The 20946-nt window shown below is 46.1% G+C and overlaps 1 protein-coding gene across 7 annotated transcripts in view; it reads left to right on the forward strand.

Annotated features, from left to right (window-relative positions):
• LOC140739897 (3',5'-cyclic-AMP phosphodiesterase 4C-like) overlaps positions 1-20946 on the forward strand; it is a 287627-nt gene that overhangs the window by 179968 nt on the left and 86713 nt on the right. The window contains exon 1 of one of the 7 annotated variants that reach the window (XM_073068553.1): positions 20452-20908. The exons of the other annotated variants lie outside the window; for them this stretch is intronic. Within the exon in view, the coding sequence (XP_072924654.1) occupies positions 20838-20908 (71 nt within the window). The 5' untranslated portion in view covers positions 20452-20837. Of the gene's footprint in view, positions 1-20451; positions 20909-20946 lie in introns of those variants that run through there. 7 annotated transcript variants of the gene reach the window in all.

Below are 20946 nucleotides of genomic sequence, written 5' to 3' on the forward strand. Positions count from 1 at the left end.
GAAGGAGTGGTGGGTTGATATTGAAGGAATGGGGGTGATATTGAAGGAGTGTGGGTTTGATATTGAGGAGAAGGGGAGTTGTTGTGATATTGAAGGAGTGAGGGGTGATATTGAAGGAGTGGGGGTGATATTGAAGGAGTGGGGGGAGTGGTGATATTGAAGGAGTGGGGGTTTGATATTGAAGGAGTGGGGGGGTGATATAGAAGGAGTGGGGGTTTGATATTGAAGGGAGTGGGGGTGGATATTGAAGAGTGGGGGGAGTGGTGATATTGAAGGAATGGGGGTGATATTGAAGGAGTGGGGGGGTGATATTGAAGGAGTGGGGGTTTGATATTGATGGAGTGGGGGTTTGATATTGAAGGAGTGGGGGGTTGATATTGAAGGAGTGGGGGGGTGATATTGAAGGAGTGGGGGGAGTGGTGATATTGAAGGAATGGGGGGTTTGATATTGAAGGAGTGCGGGGTGATATTGAAGGAGGGGGGGTGATATTGAAGGAGTGGGGGTGTTATTTGAAGGAATGGGGGTTTGATATTGAAGGAGTGGGGGGTTGAATATTGAAGGAGTGGGGGGTGATATTGAAGGAGTGGGGGTTTGATATTGAAGGAGTGGGGGTTTGATATTGAAGGAGTGGGGGGTGATATTGAGGAGTGGGGGTTTGATATTGAAGGAGTGGGGGGTTTGATATTGAAGGAGTGGGGGTGATATTGAAGGAGTGGGGGGTGATATTGAAGGAGTGGGGGGTTTGATATTGAAGGATTGGGGGTTTGATATTGAAGGAGTGGGGGGTGATATTGAAGGAGTGGGGGTTGATATTGAAGGAGTGGGGGGTTGATATTGAAGGATGGGGGTGATATTGAAGGAGTGGGGGGTTTGATATTGAAGGAGTGGGGGTTTGATATTGAAGGAGTGGGGGTGATATTGAAGGAGGTGGGGGTTTGATATTGAAGGAGTGGGGGTTTGATATTGAAGGAGTGGGGGGGGTGATATTGAAGGAGGGGGGGGGGGGGGTGATATTGAAGGAGTGGTGGGTGATATTGAAGGAATGGGCGTGATATTGAAGGAGTGGGGGTGATATTGAAGGAGTGGGGGGTTTGATATTGAAGGAATGTGGGTGATATTGAAGGAATGGGGGTGATATTGAAGGAGTGGGGGTGATATTGAAGGAGGGGGGTGATATTGAAGGAGTGGGGGGTTTGATATTGAAGGAATGGGTGTGATATTGAAGGATGGGGGTGATATTGAAGGAGTGGGGGTGATATTGAAGGAGGGGGGTGATATTGAAGGCGTGGGGGGTGATATTGAAGGAATGGGGGGTGATATTGAAGGAGTGGGGGTTTGATATTGAAGGAGTGGGGGTTGATATTGAAGGAGTGGGGGGTGACATTGAAGGAGTGGGGGGTGATATTGAAGGAATGGGGGTGATATTGAAGGAGTGGGGGTTGATATTGAAGGAGAAGGGGTGAAGGGAGTGGTGTGATATTGAAGGAGTGGGGGGTGATATTGAAGGAGTGGGGGTGATATTGAAGGAGTGGGGGGTGTGGTGATATTGAAGGAGTGGGGGTTTGATAGTGAAGGAGTGGGGGGTGATATTGAAGGATGGGGGTTTGATATGAAGGAGTGGGGGGTGATATTGAAGGAGTGGGGGGTGATATTGAAGGAGTGGGGGGTGATATTGAAGAGTGGGGGGAGTGGTGATATTGAAGGAATGGGGGTGATATTGAAGGAGTGGGGGGTGATATTGAAGGAGTGGGGGGAGTGGTGATATTGAAGGAATGGGGGGTTTGATATTGAAGGAGTGCGGGGTGATATTGAAGGAGGGGGGTGATATTGAAGGAGTGGGGGGTGATATTGAAGGAATGGGGTTTGATATTGAAGGAGTGGGGGGTTGAAATATTGAAGGAGTGGGGGGTGATATTGAAGGAGTGGGGGTTTGATATTGAAGGAGTGGGGGGTTTGATATTGAAGGAGTGGGGGTGATATTGAAGGAGTGGGGGTTTGATATTGAAGGAGTGGGGGGTTTGATATTGAAGGAGTGGGGGGTGATATTGAAGGAGTGGGGGTTTGATATTGAAGGATTGGGGGTTTGATATTGAAGGAGTGGGGGGTGATATTGAAGGAGTGGGGTTGATATTGAAGGAGTGGGGGGGGTTGATATTTGAAGGAATTGGGGGTGATATTGAAGGAGTGGGTATTTGATATTGAAGGAGTGGGGGGTTGATATTGAAGGAGTGGGGGGTGATATTGAAGGAGTGGGGGTTTGATATTGAAGGAGTGGGGGGGTGATATTGAAGGAGTGGGGGGTGATATTGAAGGAGTGGTGGGTGATATTGAAGGAATGGGGGTGATATTGAAGGAGTGGGGGTGATATTGAAGGAGTGGGGGTTTGATATTGAAGGAATGGGGGTGATATTGAAGGAATGGGGGTGATATTGAAGGAGTGGGGGTGATATTGAAGGGGGGGTGATATTGAAGGTGTGGGGTTTGATATTGAAGGAATGGGGGTGATATTGAAGGAATGGGGGTGATATTGAAGGAGTGGGGGTGATATTGAAGGAGGGGGGTGATATTGAAGGAGGGGGGTGATATTGAAGGAGTGGGGGGTGATATTGAAGGAATGGGGGTTTGATATTGAAGGAGTGGGGGGTTGAAATATTGAAGGAGTGGGGGGTGATATTGAAGGAGTGGGGGTTTGATATTGAAGGAGTGGGGGGTTTGATATTGAAGGAGTGGGGGGTGATATTGAAGGAGTGGGGGGTTGATATTGAAGGAGTGGGGGGTTTGATATTGAAGGAGTGGGGGGTGATATTGAAGGAGTGGGGGGTTTGATATTGAAGGAGTGGGGGGTGATATTGAAGGAGTGGGGGGTGATATTGAAGGAGTGGGGGGTGATATTGAAGGAATGGGGGTTTGATATTGAAGGAGTGGGGGGGTTGAAATATTGAAGGAGTGGGGGTGATATTGAAGGAGTGGGGGTTTGATATTGAAGGAGTGGGGGGTTTGATATTGAAGGAGTGGGGGTGATATTGAAGGAGTGGGGGTTTGATATTGAAGGAGTGGGGGGGTTTGATATTGAAGGAGTGGGGGGTGATATTGAAGGAGTGGGGGTTTGATATTGAAGGATTGGGGGTTTGATATTGAAGGAGTGGGGGGTGATATTGAAGGAGTGGGGTTGATATTGAAGGAGTGGGGGGTTGATATTGAAGGAATGGGGGTGATATTGAAGGAGTGGGCGTTGATATTGAAGGAGTGGGGGTTTGATATTGAAGGAGTGGGGGGGTGATATTGAAGGAGTGGGGGTTTGATATTGAAGGAGTTGGGGTTTGTTATTGAAGGATTGGGGTTTTGATATTGAAGGAGTGGGGGGTGATATGAAGGAGTGGGGGGTGATATTGAAGGAGTGGGGGGTTGATATTGAAGGAGTGGGGGGTTGATATTGAAGGAATGGGGGGGTTGATATTGGAAGGAATGGGGTTTGATATTGAAGGATTGGGGTTTTGATATTGAAGGAGTGGGTGGTGATATTGAAGGAGTGGGAGGTGATATTGAAGGAGTGGGGGGTTGATATCGAAGGAGTAGCGAGTGGTGATATTGAATGAGTGGGGGCTGATATTGAAGGAGTGGGGGGTGATATTGAAGGATTGGGGGTTTGATATTGAAGGAATGGGGGTGATATTGAAGGAGTGGGGGCTGATATTGAAGGAGTGTGTGGAATGGTTATGTTGAAGGAGTGTTGGTGTGGGGAGAGAGGTGATAATGATACAGCGGGAGAGTGAATGCTTCTGATGTCTATGGAGGGAGCTCACCTATTGAACCGTGGCCAAAGAAGGGTATAAATCCCTGAACATCAGTAGATTGTACAGCTCAAGTTACGTTTTGAGCCTGGTGTGACCTCCACAATCACAGCTTGCCTTCTTCCTTCATCCAGCCATTGGGATTTTCTGTGTGACGTAGCTGACAGATCGACAAGGAAATCTAAAGCTTAATTTAAGCCCATTATTTACTGAAATATAATATTACCGATTATCCAAGAGATTATTTGCACTTCCCAGTTCTCAGATTACTAACCAATCCAATTTGCTTGTTTGAGTTGTGGCACTCCTTTCTACATAAGCCACATCATCTCATATAATCTCCAGCCTGTTCTTTGCCTGTGTGTTAGCATGTTCTTACAAGTCCTGCAAAGTCATACCTTTTCTCCTGCTCACACCATCGCCATCTCCGCATTGTTCCTGTTTGCCTGCATTTTTGAGTTCAGCATTGGTGAAGAGAAAGAGATTTCACTTCCTTGATCGTTGTCATTCTACCGTTTGAGATCTCTGGCTCCACTTCTGCATTCCTGATTTTCATCACAACACCATTGCCTGCAGTGCCGTTTTCTAAACTCTTCCCCTGAACCCCTTTCCCTTTACCTCTTTCTCCACTCATAAAATGCCGTTTAAATCTTGCTCTTCGGCCAAGCTTTTGATTGCTGCTTTTAGTTCAGTGTCATATTTTCTGCTGAAACCTTCAGTGAAGGAATATGTGTTATTTCACTGTGAAAAAGATGCTATATGAACATAGAATGTTATTTAAATGCTATTCTTCATCAATCTTGATCAGTGTTCTGAAGGCACTTTGACAACCGAACTGCACTGTTTCTCCTGTTTTCCACTTGCTCTTTATTTCAAGCTGGATGTTCATCAGAAATTGAGAACTATACACTAACTATACCTTGAATTGTGGAGCCAAGGGTGGGCAGATGGAGCTGAGACCCAGCTTGGCTACAATCTGATCAAATGTCAGAACTAACAGAAGGGGCTTCTTTCCCCACGAGATTATCTTTTTCTCTTAGGAAGTTTGGGACACATTGCCTCTGAAGAAAGGTTATAGAAACATAGAAACATAGAAAATAGGTGCAGGAGTAGGCCATTCAGCCCTTCGAGCCTGCACCACCATTGATGCACCATCAATAACTCACTCTGAGACGTAAGAAGCGAGATATCGGCTTTTATTGACTGGAAGAATGAACAACACTACATCCTGGAGAATGAGGCCGGGCTCAGGCCTCAATCGCCTTTATACAGGGGTCTGTGGGAGGAGCCACAGGAGCAGTCCAGACAGGCGTATGTAGTTCACCACAACCATTCAGTATGATCATGGCTGATCATCCAACTCAGAACCCTATACCTGCTTTCTCTCCATACCCCCAATCCCTTTAGCCATAAGGGCCATATCTAACTTCCTCTTAAATATAGCCAATGAACCAGCCTCAACTGTTTCCTGTGGCAGAGAATTCCACAGATTCACCACTCTCTGTGTGAAGAAGTTTTTCCTCATCTTGGTCCTAAAAGGCTTCCCCCTTTATCCTTAAACAGTGACCCCTCGTTCTGGACTTCCCCAACATCGGAAAACAATCTTCCTGCATCTAGCCTGTCCAATCCCTTTAGATGTTTATTAACGTTTCAATAAGATCCCCCCTCAATCTTCTAAATTCCAGCGAGTATAAGCCTAGTCGATCCAGTCTTTCTTCATATGTAAGTCCTGCCATCCCAGGAATTAATCTGGTGAACCTTCTTTGTACTCCCTCTATGGCAAGAATGTCTTTCCTCAGATTAGGGGACCAAAACTGCACACAATACTCTAGGTGCAGTCTCACCAAGACCTTGTACAACTGCAGTAGAACCTCCCTGCTCCCGTACTTGAATCCTTTTGCTATGAATGCCAACATACCATTTGCCTTTTTCACCGCCTGCTGTACCTGCATGCCCACCTTCAATGACTGGTGTACAATGACACCCAAGTCTCGTTGCACCTCCCCTTTTCCTAATCGGCCGCCATTCAGATAATAATCTGTTGTCCTGTTCTTGCAACCAAAGTAGATAACCTCACATTTATCCACATTAAATTGCATCTGCCATGAATTTGCCCACTCACCTAACCTATCCAAGTCACCCCGCATCCTCTTAGCATCCTCCTCACAGCTAACACCGCCGCCCAGCTTCGTGTCATCCGCAAACTTGGAGATGCTGCATTTAATTCCCTCGTCCTAAATCATTAATATATATTGTAAACAACTGGGGTCCCAGCACTGAGCCTTGCGGTACCCCACTAGTCACTGCATCTGGGTCTTCTGGATGTTGATGGTGGTGGAAACCGCAGTGTCTGCCACCTTTATGGCGTGAGTTACTCGATGTGCTGGACAAATGGGTAGTTAGGGAGACAGAGCATTCCTTCTCCTACTTAAGTGTTACCAGCACATGAACTGTACGTTCTCAGTACCAACCCAATGCTCATTCTCCATCTCAAGGAATCATCCTTCTTCGACTAAGCAGATGTTTGGGCAGCTTGGGATCGTGTTGCACCCATTTCTTAGTCCTTAAAAGGGTGCAACAAAACTTGATTCTGCGTATCAGCATTCCTTGGCCCAGAACAGGTGGAATGAAAATTGGGTTGAGCCACCTCTTGGTCTTCCTCCCCCTCAGCTGTGGAAGCGACTTCTCTTACCTCACAGAACTGAGCAATGAGGAGTCGAGCTATTTATTATCCCAAACCAGCGTTTCAATCTGAAACACCAATTCATCCCCCCCCCCCCCCCCAATAAACATTGCTCAATGCACTGAGTTCCTCAACGGATTGTTTGTCGCTCCAGACTCCAGAATATGCAGGCTTTTTATTTTAGTGTAGAGATATAGTACAGTAACAGGCCATTCCAGGTGAATGAGCCTACACCGCCCAGTTGCACCCTTGCAATCTAAACCTACTAAAATGCACTCTGTGACAAGGAGAATGTAGAAACCTGTAACAGAAGCGGACAGGAATTAAACCCAGCTCACTGGTGCTGCGCTAACTGCTACACTACCATACGGCTGTCTTGAGTCCCCAATTTGCTGCTGTTTACGCACGAGGCCTGGTGTTCCCTATAAACACAGACACCTGAGCTAGCTCACTTCGGGACAGGCCACCATGGCAGGGGCAGGTGAATGTAGGGGCAAGCCCCTGCTGCAATGGCTTTCATCATCCAGTGCATAGCAGATCACAGCTACTCTCTGTGTAACACATCTCTCTTCATCTCCCCTCTGGCTCTCTTGCCGATCAATCTGTGTCCTCTCCTGCCACTGTAAACAATTCCTCTGCCATTATCTAGCTGTTACCCTGAATAATCCTGAACATTTCAATCTCCTAGCTTTATTTTATGATTTAGATTATTGTTGTTAGTACTAAGGTTTATTCTAGGTGGAATTAATAAATGAGAGATATCTTGATAGAGGTGTACACAATAAGTAGTGTACATCGTGTAGATGGCGGGATATGTTTTCCCAGGGCAGAAATGGCAAATACGAGGGGGCATAATATTAAGGTCATTGGGGGAAGGTACGGGGGCATGTCAGAGGTGTTCTTTTTTTAACAGAGCAGTGTGTGTGTGGGACACACTGCCAGGGGTGGTAGTAAGAGGCAAATGCATTATGGACATTTAAGAGTCTCTGAGAAGGCACATGGGATGAGAGAAAACTTGAGGGCTATGTTGGAGGAAAGGGTTAAATTGATCTTAAAGTGGGTTAAAAGGTCAGCACAACATTATGGGCTGAAAGGCCTGTACCGTGGCATGCTGTTCGATGTTTTAAACAGTCCAGGTGATGTGGCGGCATTTGAACTTGTTACTACAAAATAGCCATCTTATTACTGCGCCTCCTAATGAGATCACCCAGTAACCTCTCTAGAAGGAATACAAATGTAGTCAATGCAATAGCTCCTCTTAACGAATCCTTTTAACATTTTAGGGAATCTTTGGTGTGTTGACTCTGGGCTAATATATCTTTCCTAAGTTGTGGTCTCCGAGCAGAATGCAGGTTTTAGAACAGGAATGGGAGGCTGAAGTATCGCTCTCTCTGCCCAATATCAGAACTGTTTTCTAGAAACACTGGCTGGAGCTCACCTGGATGGTGAGTACATATCTGGGATTATACCAGGAAACTTGCAGAAATGGGTGGAAATTATCAGGAATTGCAAGGGTAAAGAATGTGTGTTGAAAACAGAGGTTGGATATGATAGGACCATCTCCCTATCAAAAATTTCAATCTGATGAGAGCTTTTCAATAGAGATCAAAGTAAAATTATTCCCCCAGCATGTAGGTCAATAATTAAAGGTCATGGATTCAAAATCTGCAACAGGAAGAACAAGACAGAAAGTGAAAGAGAATGCTTTTCATTGGCGTGGTTTCCATCTGAAACACAGTCACTGAAAACGTGGAGAAAGACACAGATTCCATAAACATTTTTTAGAAGGGAGGTGGACGAGTTAAATCAAAACATTTCCATAAACGAGGCCTTTTGTGGCCTCGGGATGTATCAAAGCACCACACAGTAATAGAGTACGTTTGAAATTGTTATGCAGGGAATTGCAAGAATCACAATGTGCACAACAAGGCACCATCACTAGTCATCTACTTTTGTGTTTATTGAGACACCGGGAAGAAGTCCTCTACTTTTTTACATGTCCCATGGTATCTTCTATCTATATTATTCTGGAAAAATATCTCAAGTGCAAGGCAGTGGTTACAGTGGTGAAAGCACTTCTCCATAAGGAAAAATGGGTACTTAAGTCTAAATTCACTGGAGTTTAGAATGATTAGAGGTGTTTGTATTGGGAGATAGAAGATTCTGAGGGGTACTGACAGAGTGGACATTGAGAGGATGTATCCCCTCATGCAGGGAATTGAAACTAGGGGTCATAAATATCATCTTAACACCAAGGTGAGAAGGAATCTCTTCCCTCACAAGATTGGGAATACATGGGGTCAATTCAAGATAGTGATGTTTCAAATTAAGCTACATATAAGAAATAGTTACAGTGGTAGTCTAGTTGGCTTTGGGAACCAACTCCAACAAACTTGATTCGGAACAAGAAGGCAGCAGGAGAGAACCTAAGGATTTCCAGCGGGAAGACATTTTGAGTTCCGGGGGAAGAGAGAGGCCAGACTGCGCAGGTGCGTGATGTCAGCCAGTTGAGCGCAAACAGTTTAAAAGATGGCAGCCATATCCAGCGGGCAGCGTTGGGAGTGGGCAGTGGAGTGAGAGGCAGCAGAGTGAACGGGCTTTGGCTCCACGGGCTTCAGTGGTAACGGGATGAGGTGAGGCAGTTGTTGATTGCAAAAGGAGGTGGTATGTGTGTGAGGCCGGTTTTCTGTGGTCGGTGTCAGATGTGGGAGGTCCTGGAGTCTTCCGGCGTACCGGACAGCCACATCTGCACCCAGTGCATCGAGATGCAGCTCCAAAGGGACTGTGTTAGGGAACTGGAGCTGCAGCTCGATGACCTTCGTCTGGTCAGGGAGAGTGAGGAGGTGATAGAGAGGAGTTACAGACAGGTGGTCACTCTGGGGCCACGGGGGCCAGAGAAATGGGTCACAGTCAGGAGAGGGAAGGGGAAGAGTCAGGTACTAGAGAGTACCCCTGTGGCTATACCCCTTGACAATAAGTACTCCTGTTTGAGTACTGTTAGGGGGGGACAGCCTACCTGGGGGAAGCGACAGTGGCCGTGTCTCTGGCACAGAGTCTGGCCCTGTGGCTCAGAAGGGTAGGGAAAGGAAGAGGAAGGTAGTAGTGATAGGGAACTCTATAGTCAGGGAGTCAGACTGGCAATTCTGTGGATGCAGGAAAGAAACTTGGATGGTAGTTTGCCTCCCAGGTGCCAGGGTCCGGATGTTTCTGATTGCGTCCAAGATATCCTGCAGTGGGAGGGAGAACAGCCAGACGTCGTGGTACATATTGGTACCAATGACATAGGTAGGAAAAGGGAAGAGGTCCTGAAAGAAGACTACAGGGAGTTAGGAAGGAAGTTGAAAAGCAGGACCTCAAAGGTAGTAATCTCGGGATTACTGCCTGTGCCATGTGACAGTGAGAATAGGAATAGAATGAGGTGGAGGATAAATGCGTGGCTGAGGGATTGGAGCAGGGGGCAGGGATTCAGATTTCTGGATCATTGGGACCTCTTTTGGGGCGGGTGTGACCTGTACAAAAAGGACAGGTTGCACTTGAATCCCGGGGGACCAATATCCTGGCGGGCAGGTTTGATAGAGCTGTTGGGGAGGGTTTAAACTAGTTTGGCAGGCGGGTGGGAATCAGAATGTGAGTGCAGGGATTAAGGTAGGGCATGATGCTAAGAGTCCTGAGTTGATGAGGACAGGACAGGCAGGGGACAGAACATAATTGTAGCCAGTTAAAGGGGTTGAAATGTGTCTATTTCAATGCTAGGAGTATTAGGAACAAGGAGGATAAACTTAGAGCATGGATTAGTACGTGGAACTACGATGTTGTGGCCATTACTGAAAATTGGTTGGAGGAAGGGCAGGATTGGATGATGCAGGTCCTGGGGTTCAGGTGTTTTAAAAGGAATAGGATGGGAGGTAGAAAAGAGGGGGGGAGTGGCATTGCTGGTCAGGGATAGTATCACAGTTATAGAAAGGGAGGACGCTGCAGAAGGAGTGTCCACGGAGTCAGTCTGGGTGGAAGTCAGAAATAGGAAGGGATCGATCACTGTGCTGGGAGTAGTCTATAGGCCTCCAAATAGCCCTTGGGACACCGAGGAGCAGATAAGCAGGCAGATTTTAGAATGGTGCAGAAAATGCAGGGTTGTAGTTATGGGTGATTTCAACTTCCCTCATATTGACTGGCACCTCCTGAGTGCAAGGGCGATAGATGAGGCTGAATTTGTCAGGTGTGTTCAAGGAGTCCTGACACAGTATGTGGACCAGCCAATGAGAGAAGAGGCTATACTGGATCTAGTTCTGGGTAATGAACCTGGTCAGGTGACAGACCTCTTGGTGGGGGAGCATTTTGGTGAGAGTGACCACAACTCCCTTAGCATCAGCATAGCTATGGAAAGGGATAAAATCTGATGAAATGGTAAAGTACTTAACTGGGTAAGGGCTAACTTTGAAGGGATGAGCAGGAACTAGCGAGAGTAAATTGGAAACAGATGTTCAAGGGTGAAAGCACAGAAGTAATGTGGAGGAAGTTTAGGGACCACTTGAGCTGGGTTCAGGATAGGTTTGTCCCACTGAGGCAAGGAAAAAATAGTAGGAAAAGGGAACCGTGGCTGACGAAACATGTGAGACAACTCGTCAAGAGGAAAAAGGAAGCATATGTTAGATATAAGAAGCAGGAAGTAGGAGGGGCTTATGAGAAATATAGGGTAGCCAGGAAGAAGCTAAAGAAAGGACTTAGGAGAGCTCGAAGGGGGCATGAGAAGGCCTTGGCATGTAGGATTAAGGAGAACTCCAAGGCACTCTATGCGTATGTGAAGAATAGGAGGATGACGAGAACGAAGGTGGGACCACTAAAGGATAAAGAGGGCAACATGTGCCTGGAAGGTTGGGGAGGTCCTAAATGAATACTTTGCTTCAGTATTCACAAGTGAAAAGGATTTTGATCAGTATGAGGTTGAAGTAGAGCGGGCCTGTGTGCTGGACAATGTGGAGATTAAGGAAGAAGAAGTGCTGGATCTTCTTAAAAACATTAAGATTGATAAATCCCCAGGGCCGGATATGATACACCCCAGGTTGTTGTGGGAATTGAGAGAAGAGATCGCTGGAGCAGTAGCTGTGATCTTTGAATCCTCTTTGGCTGCAGGGGAAATGCCAGAGGACTGGAGAATGGCAAATGTAGTTCCCTTGTTTAAAAAAGGTAATGGGGAGAAACCTGGGAACTATATACTGGTGAGTCTTACATCGGTGGTATGCAAGCTACTGGAAAGGATTCTTAAGGATAGGATCTACGAGCATTTGGAGAAATACAGTCTACTCATGGATAGTCAACATGGCTTTGTGAAGGGAAGATCATGCCTCACGAGCCTGATTGAGTTTTTTGAAGAGGTAACAAAATAAATTGATGAGGTTAGGGCAGTGGATGTGGTCTACATGGACTTTAGCAAAGCATTTGACAAGGTCCCTCATGAGAGACTCATCCAGAAAGTCATGAGGCATGGGATAAGTGGAACCTTGGCTGTTTGAATAAAAAATTGGCTTAAAGGAAGAAAGCAGAAGGTAGTTGTGGAAGGAAAGTATTCTGCCTGGAGGTCGGTGACTAGTGGAGTGCCATAGGGATCTGTCCTGGGGATCCCTGCTATTTGTGATTTTTATAAATGACCTGGATGTAGAGGCAGAAGGATGGGTGCGTAAGTTTGCGGATGACACAAAGATTGGAGGAGTTGTGGATGGAGCTGTAGGTTGTCGAAGGTTACAAGAGGATATAGACAGGCTGCAGAGTTGGGCGGAAAAATGGCAGATGGAATTCAATCCGGACAAGTGTGAGCTGATGCATTTTGGAAAGACAAACCAGAAGATTGAGTACAGGATTAATGGTCAGTTACTTAAGAGTGTGGATGAACAAAGGGACCTTGGGGTTCAAATCCATACATTCCTCAAGGTCACTGCACAGGTTGATAGGGTAGTTAAGAAGGCCTATGGGATGCCAGGCTTCATTAACGGAGGGATTAAGTTCAAGAGTAGAGAGGTCATGTTGCAACTTTACAAATCTCTGGTGAGACCACACTTAGAGTATTGTGTTCAATTCTGGTCACCTCATTATAGGAAGGATGTGGAAGCTATGGACAGGGTGCAGAGGAGATTTACCAGGATGTTGCCTGGTTTGGAGAACAACTCATATGAAGCAAGGTTAGCAGAGCTGGGACTTTTCTCTTTGGAGCTTGGAAGAATGAGAGGGGACTTGATAGAGGTCTACAAGATTATGAGAGGCATAGGTAGGGTGGATAGTCAGTACCTGTTTCCCAGGGCACCAATAGGCCTACCAGAGGGCATATGTGCAAAATTAAGGGAGGGAAGTTTAGGGGAGACATCAGGGGTAAGTTTTTTACACAGAGGGTTGTGAGTGCCTGGAATGACTTGCCAGGGATGGTGGTGGAGGCTAAAACATTAGGGGTATTTAAGAGCCTCTTGGACAGGCACATGGATGAAAGAAAAATGGAGGGTTATGGGGTAGTATGGGTTTAGTACTTTTTTAAAGGATTATATGAGTCAGCACAACATGGAGGGCTGAAGGGCCTGTACTGTGCTGTAGTGTTCTATGGTTCTAAACTCATACCCAATTTCCATATCAATGCCGTTTCCTGATATCCCTTCACTCCTCAAATATCCAAAACTCTATTGGTCTCTGTTTTGAATGCAATCAATGACGGAGTCTCCAGATAGAGAAGTTCAGTCCCAAATGCTTGAGTGTACATGTCTAGTCTACTCAGTCTCTTCTCATATGCTGCACTGTACATTCCAACAGCTACTGGTGTACTTGCTTTCTAACAAGTCTAATCACTTTTGTTTGGTTAAGGGGGCTGAAATTATACAAATACTCCTGGTGTGCTCTCACAAAGACCCTATGTAATTACAGTGAGACATATTTTCTCTTATAGACTGGATTTCTCAAATTACAGCCAACATAATGTTTGTCTTCCTAAGTGCCTATCCCCTGCCACCCAGCATATTAGCTTTCATTGTCTGTGTACAAGGTGACACCCAGGTCCTTTGAGGTATCGTATTTCTTAGTGGTTTAAAAAAACTTCACATTTCTGTTGTTATTTCAGAGTGCATAACCTCACATTTTTCCACATTGCACTCTACCTGTTGTAGTGTCACCTGATCTCTGTGCCTTCGTCACTGCTCACAATCCCTACTTAATGTCATTTTATCGGCAAACTTAGAAACATTATGTTTGTCCTCTTGGCCAAATTGTTGAGATAGGCTATGAAGGACTGGGATCTAGCCACTGATCGCTGGGCGCCCCACGAGTCAGTCTACCAACCCAATAAGGGTTTATATGTTTCCAGTCTTCAGTTTTCTGTGTTAATCAACTCTCAGTCCATGCTACCCCGCCCCCACCAATTCCATTTGATTAAATCATGTTCACTAACCTACTGTGTGAAACTTTACTGAAAGTTATCTTAAAGTCAAAATACACCACATCCACTACTTTGCAACCATTTAATTTACAAGATACTTCTTCAAAGAGACATGTATGATTACCCTTTCCATAAATCCATGTTGCTCAAGCACATAATAATGTTCTGGCTGTCTTGATTTCACATCCCTTGAACATTCCAGCACCTTACAACAGTAGTTCATTGTTTTCTCTTTCCCTTCTTAAGTGGTGGGGTCATGTTTATTATTCACAAAATGACACGGACCTTTCCAGAATCTAGAGAATTTGGGAGAAATGGTAACATGCGCGTCCATTATCTCTGCAGCCGCCTTTTTCAAAACCATGGGATGCAGGTCTTCAAGTCCATGGAATTTATCAGGCTCATTAACTTCACTAGCAGTATTTCCTTACCAATATTAATATTGTTTACGTCCTTGCTTCCATTGCACTGGATCCTTGGTTTTGTGATTATTTCTTGGAGGGATTGCGTTTTTTTTTACTGTGAAGATAGACATCAAGTGTTTATTTCATCTCTCCTCCATTTCCTTATTCTCTGTAAAATCTCTTTAATCTCGCCCTGTGAAGAACCCATATCTGTCCTCGCCAATCTTTTTCTCTGTTTTCCAATACCTGCTGTACAGTAGTTCTTCCAGTTCATCCTTGCACTTCTTGTTGGTTTAGTGTCGTGCTCTTTTCTCCTTTTCTATTTGGGAACCTCAAGGATCAGCAAGTAGGTAGAGTGAGTCCCAATGTTCTGATCATATTCAACAACGAAGCAGGTTAAAGTGTGCATGAGGCAGTGTCCTGCTCCTAAACAGCAGCCCTCAACTCCCTGCTTCTATCAGGAAGGAGGAGCCTTAGGTCCAACACCACCAGGTTCAGGAACAATTATTACCCATTGATGCACCATCAATAACTCTCTCTGAGACGTGAAGTCGAGATATCGGCTTTTATTGACTGGAAGAAAGAACAAGCAGTAGTTGACCACCATACTACATCCTGGAGAATGAGGGCCGGGCTCAGGCCTCAATCGCCTTTATACAGGGGTCTGTGGGAGGAGCCACAGGAGCAGTCAGCAGGGGGCGTATCCAGACAGGTATATGTAGTTCACCACACCCTTCAACCATCAAGCTCCTGAATCACCGTGGATAATTTTACTCACCTCAACACTAAATTGATCCCTGATTGTAACCTATGGACTTGCTTTTAAGGACTCTGCAAATCATGTTCTCAGTATTTCTCCATCCCTCCCTCCTATATTGGTTACTTGTCAGTCTTTGTGTGTAGCTTTTCATTGATTCTATTGTTTTTCATTGTTCAATTGTGAATACCTGCAAGAAAATGCATCTCAGGGGACATATATGTACTTTGAACTGACTGCAAGACCAGAGATTGCTCCCAGTATTTGCCAGTTAAGGCAATGTGTACAGAGAGTGGATCAGAGTTAATGTTTCTCGTTAGTAACCTTCACCAGAACTGGAAAAGTGAGAAGAGTGCTGAAGTTGCACCAAAGGGGAGGGGCAGATAAAACCATGGAGGTGTCTGGAGATTAAATGGTTCAGGTTGCTCTGCTGACACAATTGGTTTGAGAGTAAAGGAAGTTGAGCAGTATGATGGGTAGTAGAACTGAAACTATGTGAAACTGGAAATCTGAAATAAACAAAATAGCTAGAAAGGATCAGCAGATCTGGCAGAAAACAAATCTGAGAGTTGACATCACTTTAGATTAGCTGAGCTAGACACACTGGTTACCTGAAATTGTTGAATTCAATAATCTCAGATAAAGTTCAGATGCTGGTCCTTGAGTTTACACTGAGCTTTGTTGGAAGTGTTGGAGTCCAAATTCAGTGGGAGTGAGATGGAGACTTAAATGTTATAAGTAATTAGAAGCTCATGGTCACCTTTGTGGACTGAATGAAGGTGCCCAGCAGAACAGTTACTGTGCTTTGGTTTGTTTAATGTAGAGGAAACCACGTCATGAGTACCAAATAGGTCAGCTGGTTGAGTGGTGTCAGAGCAACAACCTTGCACTCAGTGTCAGTAGAACCAAGGAATTGATTGTGGACTTCAGGAAGGGGAAGTCAAGGGAACACACACCAGTCTTCATCGTAGGTTCAGCTGTGGAAAAGTTGAACAGTTTCATGTTCTTGGGTATCAACATCTCTGAAGATCCATCCTGGGTCCAACATTTTGATGCAATTGCAAAGAAGGCACGACAGCAGCTGTACTTCAAACAGACAGACAGACATACTTTATTGATCCCGAGGGAAATTGGGTTTCGTTACAGTCGCACCAACCAAGAATAGTGTAGAAATATAGCAATATAAAACCATAAATAATTAAATAATGATAGGTAAATTATGCCAACTGGAAATAAGTCCAGGACCAGCCTATTGGCTCAGGGTGTCTGACACTCCAAGGGAGGAGCTGTAAAGTTTGATGGCCACAGGTAGGAATGACTTCCTATGCCGCTCAGTGTTACATCTCGGTGGAATGAGTCTCTGGCTGAATGTACTCCTGTGCCTAATGTAACCAGTACATTATGGAGTGGATAGGAGACATTGTCCAAGATGGCATGCAACTTGGACAGCATCCTCTTTTCGGACACCACCGTCAGAGAGTCCAGTTCCACCCCCGTAACATCACTGGCCTTATGAATGAGTTTGTTGATTCTGTTGGCATCTGCTACCCTCAGCCTGCTGCCCCAGCACACAACAGCAAACATGATAGCACTGGCCACCACAGCCTTGTAGAACATCCTCAGCATCATCCGGCAGATGTTAAAGGACCTCAGTCTCCTCAGGAAGTAGAGACGGCTCTGACCCTTCTTGTAGACAGCCTCAGTGTTCCTTGACCAGTCCAGTTTATTGTCAATTTGTATCCCCAGGTATTTGTAATCCTCCACATGTCCACACTGACCCCTTGGATGGAAACAGGGGCCACGGGTGCCTTAGCCCTCCTCAGGTCCACCACCAGCTCCTTAGTCTCTTTCACATTAAGCTGCAGATGATTCTGCTCACACCATGTGACAAAGTTTCCCACCGTAGCCCTGTACTCAGCCTCATCTCTGTTGCTGATGAATCCAACTATGGCAGAGTCATCAGAAAACTTCTGAAGATGGCAAGACTCTGTGCAGCAGTTGAAGTCTGAGGTGTAGATGGTGAAGAGAAAGGGAGACAGGACAGTACAGTTGCAAGCGCACGTACTGTGGTCTGCCAATTAGGTAATCAATAATCCATGACACCAGGGAAGCATCCACCTGCATCACTGTCAGCTTCTCACCCAGCAGAGCAGGATGGATGGTGTAGAATGCACTGGAGAAGTCAAAAAACATGACCCTCACAGTGCTCCCCGGCTTGTCCAGGTGGGTGTAGACACGGTTCAGCAGGTAGACGATGGCATCTTCAACTCCTAGTCGGGGCTGGTAGGCGAACTGGAGGGGGTCTAAGTGTGGCCTAACCATAGGCCAGAGCTGCTCTAGAACAAGTCTCTCCAGGGTCTTCATGATGTGGGAAGTCAATTCATTAAGAGTTTGAGGAAACTTGGTATGTTACCAAAGACTCTTATAAATTTCTACAGGCGTACTGTGGAGAGCATTCTAACCGGTTGCATCACTGTCTGGTATGGAGGGGCCGCTACACTGGATCGGAAAAAGCTGCAGAAAGTTGCAAGCTCAGCAACTCCATTATGGGCACTAATCTCCCAACATCAAGGACACCTTCAAAAGGTGATGCCTTAAAAAGGCGGCATCTATCATTTAACCACCCATCACCCAGCACATGCCCTCTTCTCATCGCTCCCATCAAGTAGGACGTACAGGAGCCTAACGGCACACACTCCATGTTTCAGGAACGGCTTCCTCCCCTCTATCATCAGATTTCTGAATGGACATTGAGCCCATGAACACTATATTTTTTGTTCTCTTTGCACTACTTAATATATTTTTACTATACACAATTCCTACTGTAACACAGTCTTAAAACTTATTACCTGTTGCAATGTACTGCTGTCGCAAAACAATAAATTTCACAACAAAACACGCAAGGCATATTAAACTGGATTCTGATTCAAATGCAATAGACAAATATGAAAGTGAATTGCTACTTCACCTGGAAGGAGTGGTGGGGTCCTGGTTGGTGGGAAGGTAAGAGGGCAGACCTTACACGTCCTGAGATTGCATGGGAAAGTTTTGTGAAAAGAGAAATGTCTGATGGAGATAGAAGAACGGCACTTGGAGTTCCAGAGGGAACGGTCCCTTTGGAATGGTTAAAAAACAGAAAGGGAGAGGATGTGCCTAAGATGCAATACATAATATAGGGACAAGGTATGAATTACAGTAAAAGTATATATGTATATCAAATAGTTAAATAAGTAGTACAGAAACATAAATTTGGAAAAAGTAGTGAGGTAGTGCTCATGGGTTCAAAGTCCATTCAGAAATCAGAATGCAGAGGGGAAGAAGCTGTTCCTGAATCGCTGATTGTGTACCTTCAGGCTTCCTGATTCCAGTGAGAAGAGGACAGTCCTAGGTGGTGGAAATCCTTAATAATGGACGCTGCCTTTCAGAGGCACCGCTCCTTGAAGATGTCTTGGATACTACAGAGGCTGGTGCCCGTGATGGAGCTGGCTAGTTTTACAACTTACTTCAATCCTGTGCAGTAGCCACCCCCATCCCAGACGGTGATGCAGCCAGTCAGAATGCTCTCCATGGTACATCCGCAGAGATTTTAGTGTTTTAGGTAACATTCCAAATCTCCTGGAAGTCCTAATGGAGTATAGCTGCTGTCTTGCCTTCTTTATAGCTGCATCGATATGTTATCTGGGTTTCAGCACCTAAGTTACAGAGAAAGGTTGAACAAGTTAGGTCTTTATTCTTTGGAGCGTAGAAGGTTGAGGGTGGACTTGATAGAGGCATTTAAAATTATGAGGGGGATAGACAGAGTTGACGTGGATAGGCTTTTTCCATTGAGAGTAGGGGAGATTCAAACAAGAGGACATGAGTTGAGAGTTAAGGGGCAAAAGTTTAGGGGTAACACGAGGGGGAATTTCTTTACTCAGAGATTGGTAGCTGTGTGGAACGAGCTTCCAGTAGAAGTGGTAGAGACAGGTTCGATTTTGTCATTTAAAAAAAATTGGATAGGTATATGGACAGGAAAGGAATGGAGGGTTATGGGCTGAGTGCAGGTAGGTGGGACTAGGTGAGAATAAGCGTTCGGCATGGACTAGAAGGGCCAAGATAGCCTGTTTCCGTGCTGTAATTGTTATATGGTGGAACCAGGTTAGGTCCTCGGAGATGATAATATCCAGGAACCTGAAATTGCTTTCTTTCTCCACTTCTGCTCTCTCTTATAAGGATTGGTGTGTGTTCCCTCATCTTACCCTTTCTGAAGTCCACAGTGAGCTCTCTGGTCTTACTGACACTGAGTGCCAGGTTGTTGCTGCGATACCACTCAGTCAGCTGGTATATCTCACTCCTGTATGCCCTGTTGCCACCGGCTGATTAAGGGTGCTGGGTGAGGGATGGGAGTAGAGCAAGTTTGGGAAATGATGAAGCCCTGCTAACCATGGTAAAGGGAAAGCTTCCTACTAACTATGGTAGAGGCAGAGCTGTAGTTATGGAAAAATGAAGACATTTTGTTAGCACTGGCTTTGAATGGCTTGTTATCAGAACAAGTAAGAGACAGGGAAACTGGGAGGATGGGACAATCCTTACAGGAAGCATTTTGGCAGGTTGGGTAAACTACTTGTGAGCTGGTAATCCTTGCTATTTTCTGTTCTTATTTCATATTTTGTTGCAGTTTAAAAAAAACACATTACTTCTCTTTGCCCAGATGGGAGAGGGGTGCAGTTAACCCAGTTTTCTGTGATCCACAGTGAAGATTTCAGATGAGATACAACCCAGCCTCAGCGCCAGTATCAATATAAAATTGATCCTGATGCAGATCCCCGGCGTGTTTATTCCTCTCCATTGATCCTGGCTGGCTTGCTGAGTTCCTCCAGGAGAGAGGGAGATCCTCTGCATCCAGCATCTGCAGAATTTCTTGTATTTATCCATATACAATGGCAGCAGCGCGCTGAATCCTGCTCCTTCAGTTCTTTGAGTTTCCCGCCTTAAATACCAATCAGGTTTTGGAAACTGGGATTACTGCTATCTCTGGGAGTGGTTGTGATCATTGGAACTATCTTCATAAAACTTCGCGCACTCCATTGATACACCCTCTAAAACAAACAGCCCCTTATCCATTGAAATGGGGCAGTGTTAGCAATGCAATATATTCAAAAAAACAAGCTGACCGGAGTTCTATTTAGTCACCGCGAGGCTGAGAAAGCGCGAATGAAGTCGAAATCAGGCTCTCCGCGGAACTGGGGTCGGGGGTGTCAGTGAAGAGCGAATGGAGAAGGAAGGGGCAAAATAGGTGGAAGTAGGGGCGTAGGGAGAGAGTAGGAGAAGGGGGAAATGGCGAGGGAGAATTCCGGCTGCAGGGGGTGGAGAACGGCGGCAGGGAGCAGGCAGCAGGTGAAAGGCTGGGCGGAGACCGGCAGCGGTTCACACTTAGTCAGAGGAGCCGAGCGCTGTGGGATACTGCCTCCTCCTCTTATCCGGAAATCGGCACCGGACCACACGGTCCGGGAATCACACCAACCGCCCGGGGGCTCAGTGAACTGATTTACAAACTTGCCGGAGTGCTTGGCCTGGGCCGGGCTGAACCAGGTGCCGTTCTCCGGGGCTGGCAGCGGGTGATACGGACGCAGCCGGCAGCTCCGAAACCAGCATCTCCCCCACCCCACTCTGACCAGCCCCTCCGAGCCCGTCCCACTCCGGGACATTAGGCATTCAGCGCTGCTCTCCGCCCGGTCCCCCTGGCCCGCCAGCATGCTGCTCTCTGCCTAGCGAGGAGAGTGGCCGGCCGGACCCACGAAGAGTTTGTGAGCGATGGCTGGACGGGAGCGCCTGAAACCCGCTGATTTCAGCTGCTACCCAAGCCGCAGGCATTCGTGGATTTGGTGAGTAACTGAGGAACGGAATGGGGGAAGCATCCTGG

The sequence above is a fragment of the Hemitrygon akajei genome, chromosome 16, assembly GCF_048418815.1.
Source record: "Hemitrygon akajei chromosome 16, sHemAka1.3, whole genome shotgun sequence".
Lineage (NCBI taxonomy): Eukaryota > Metazoa > Chordata > Chondrichthyes > Myliobatiformes > Dasyatidae > Hemitrygon > Hemitrygon akajei.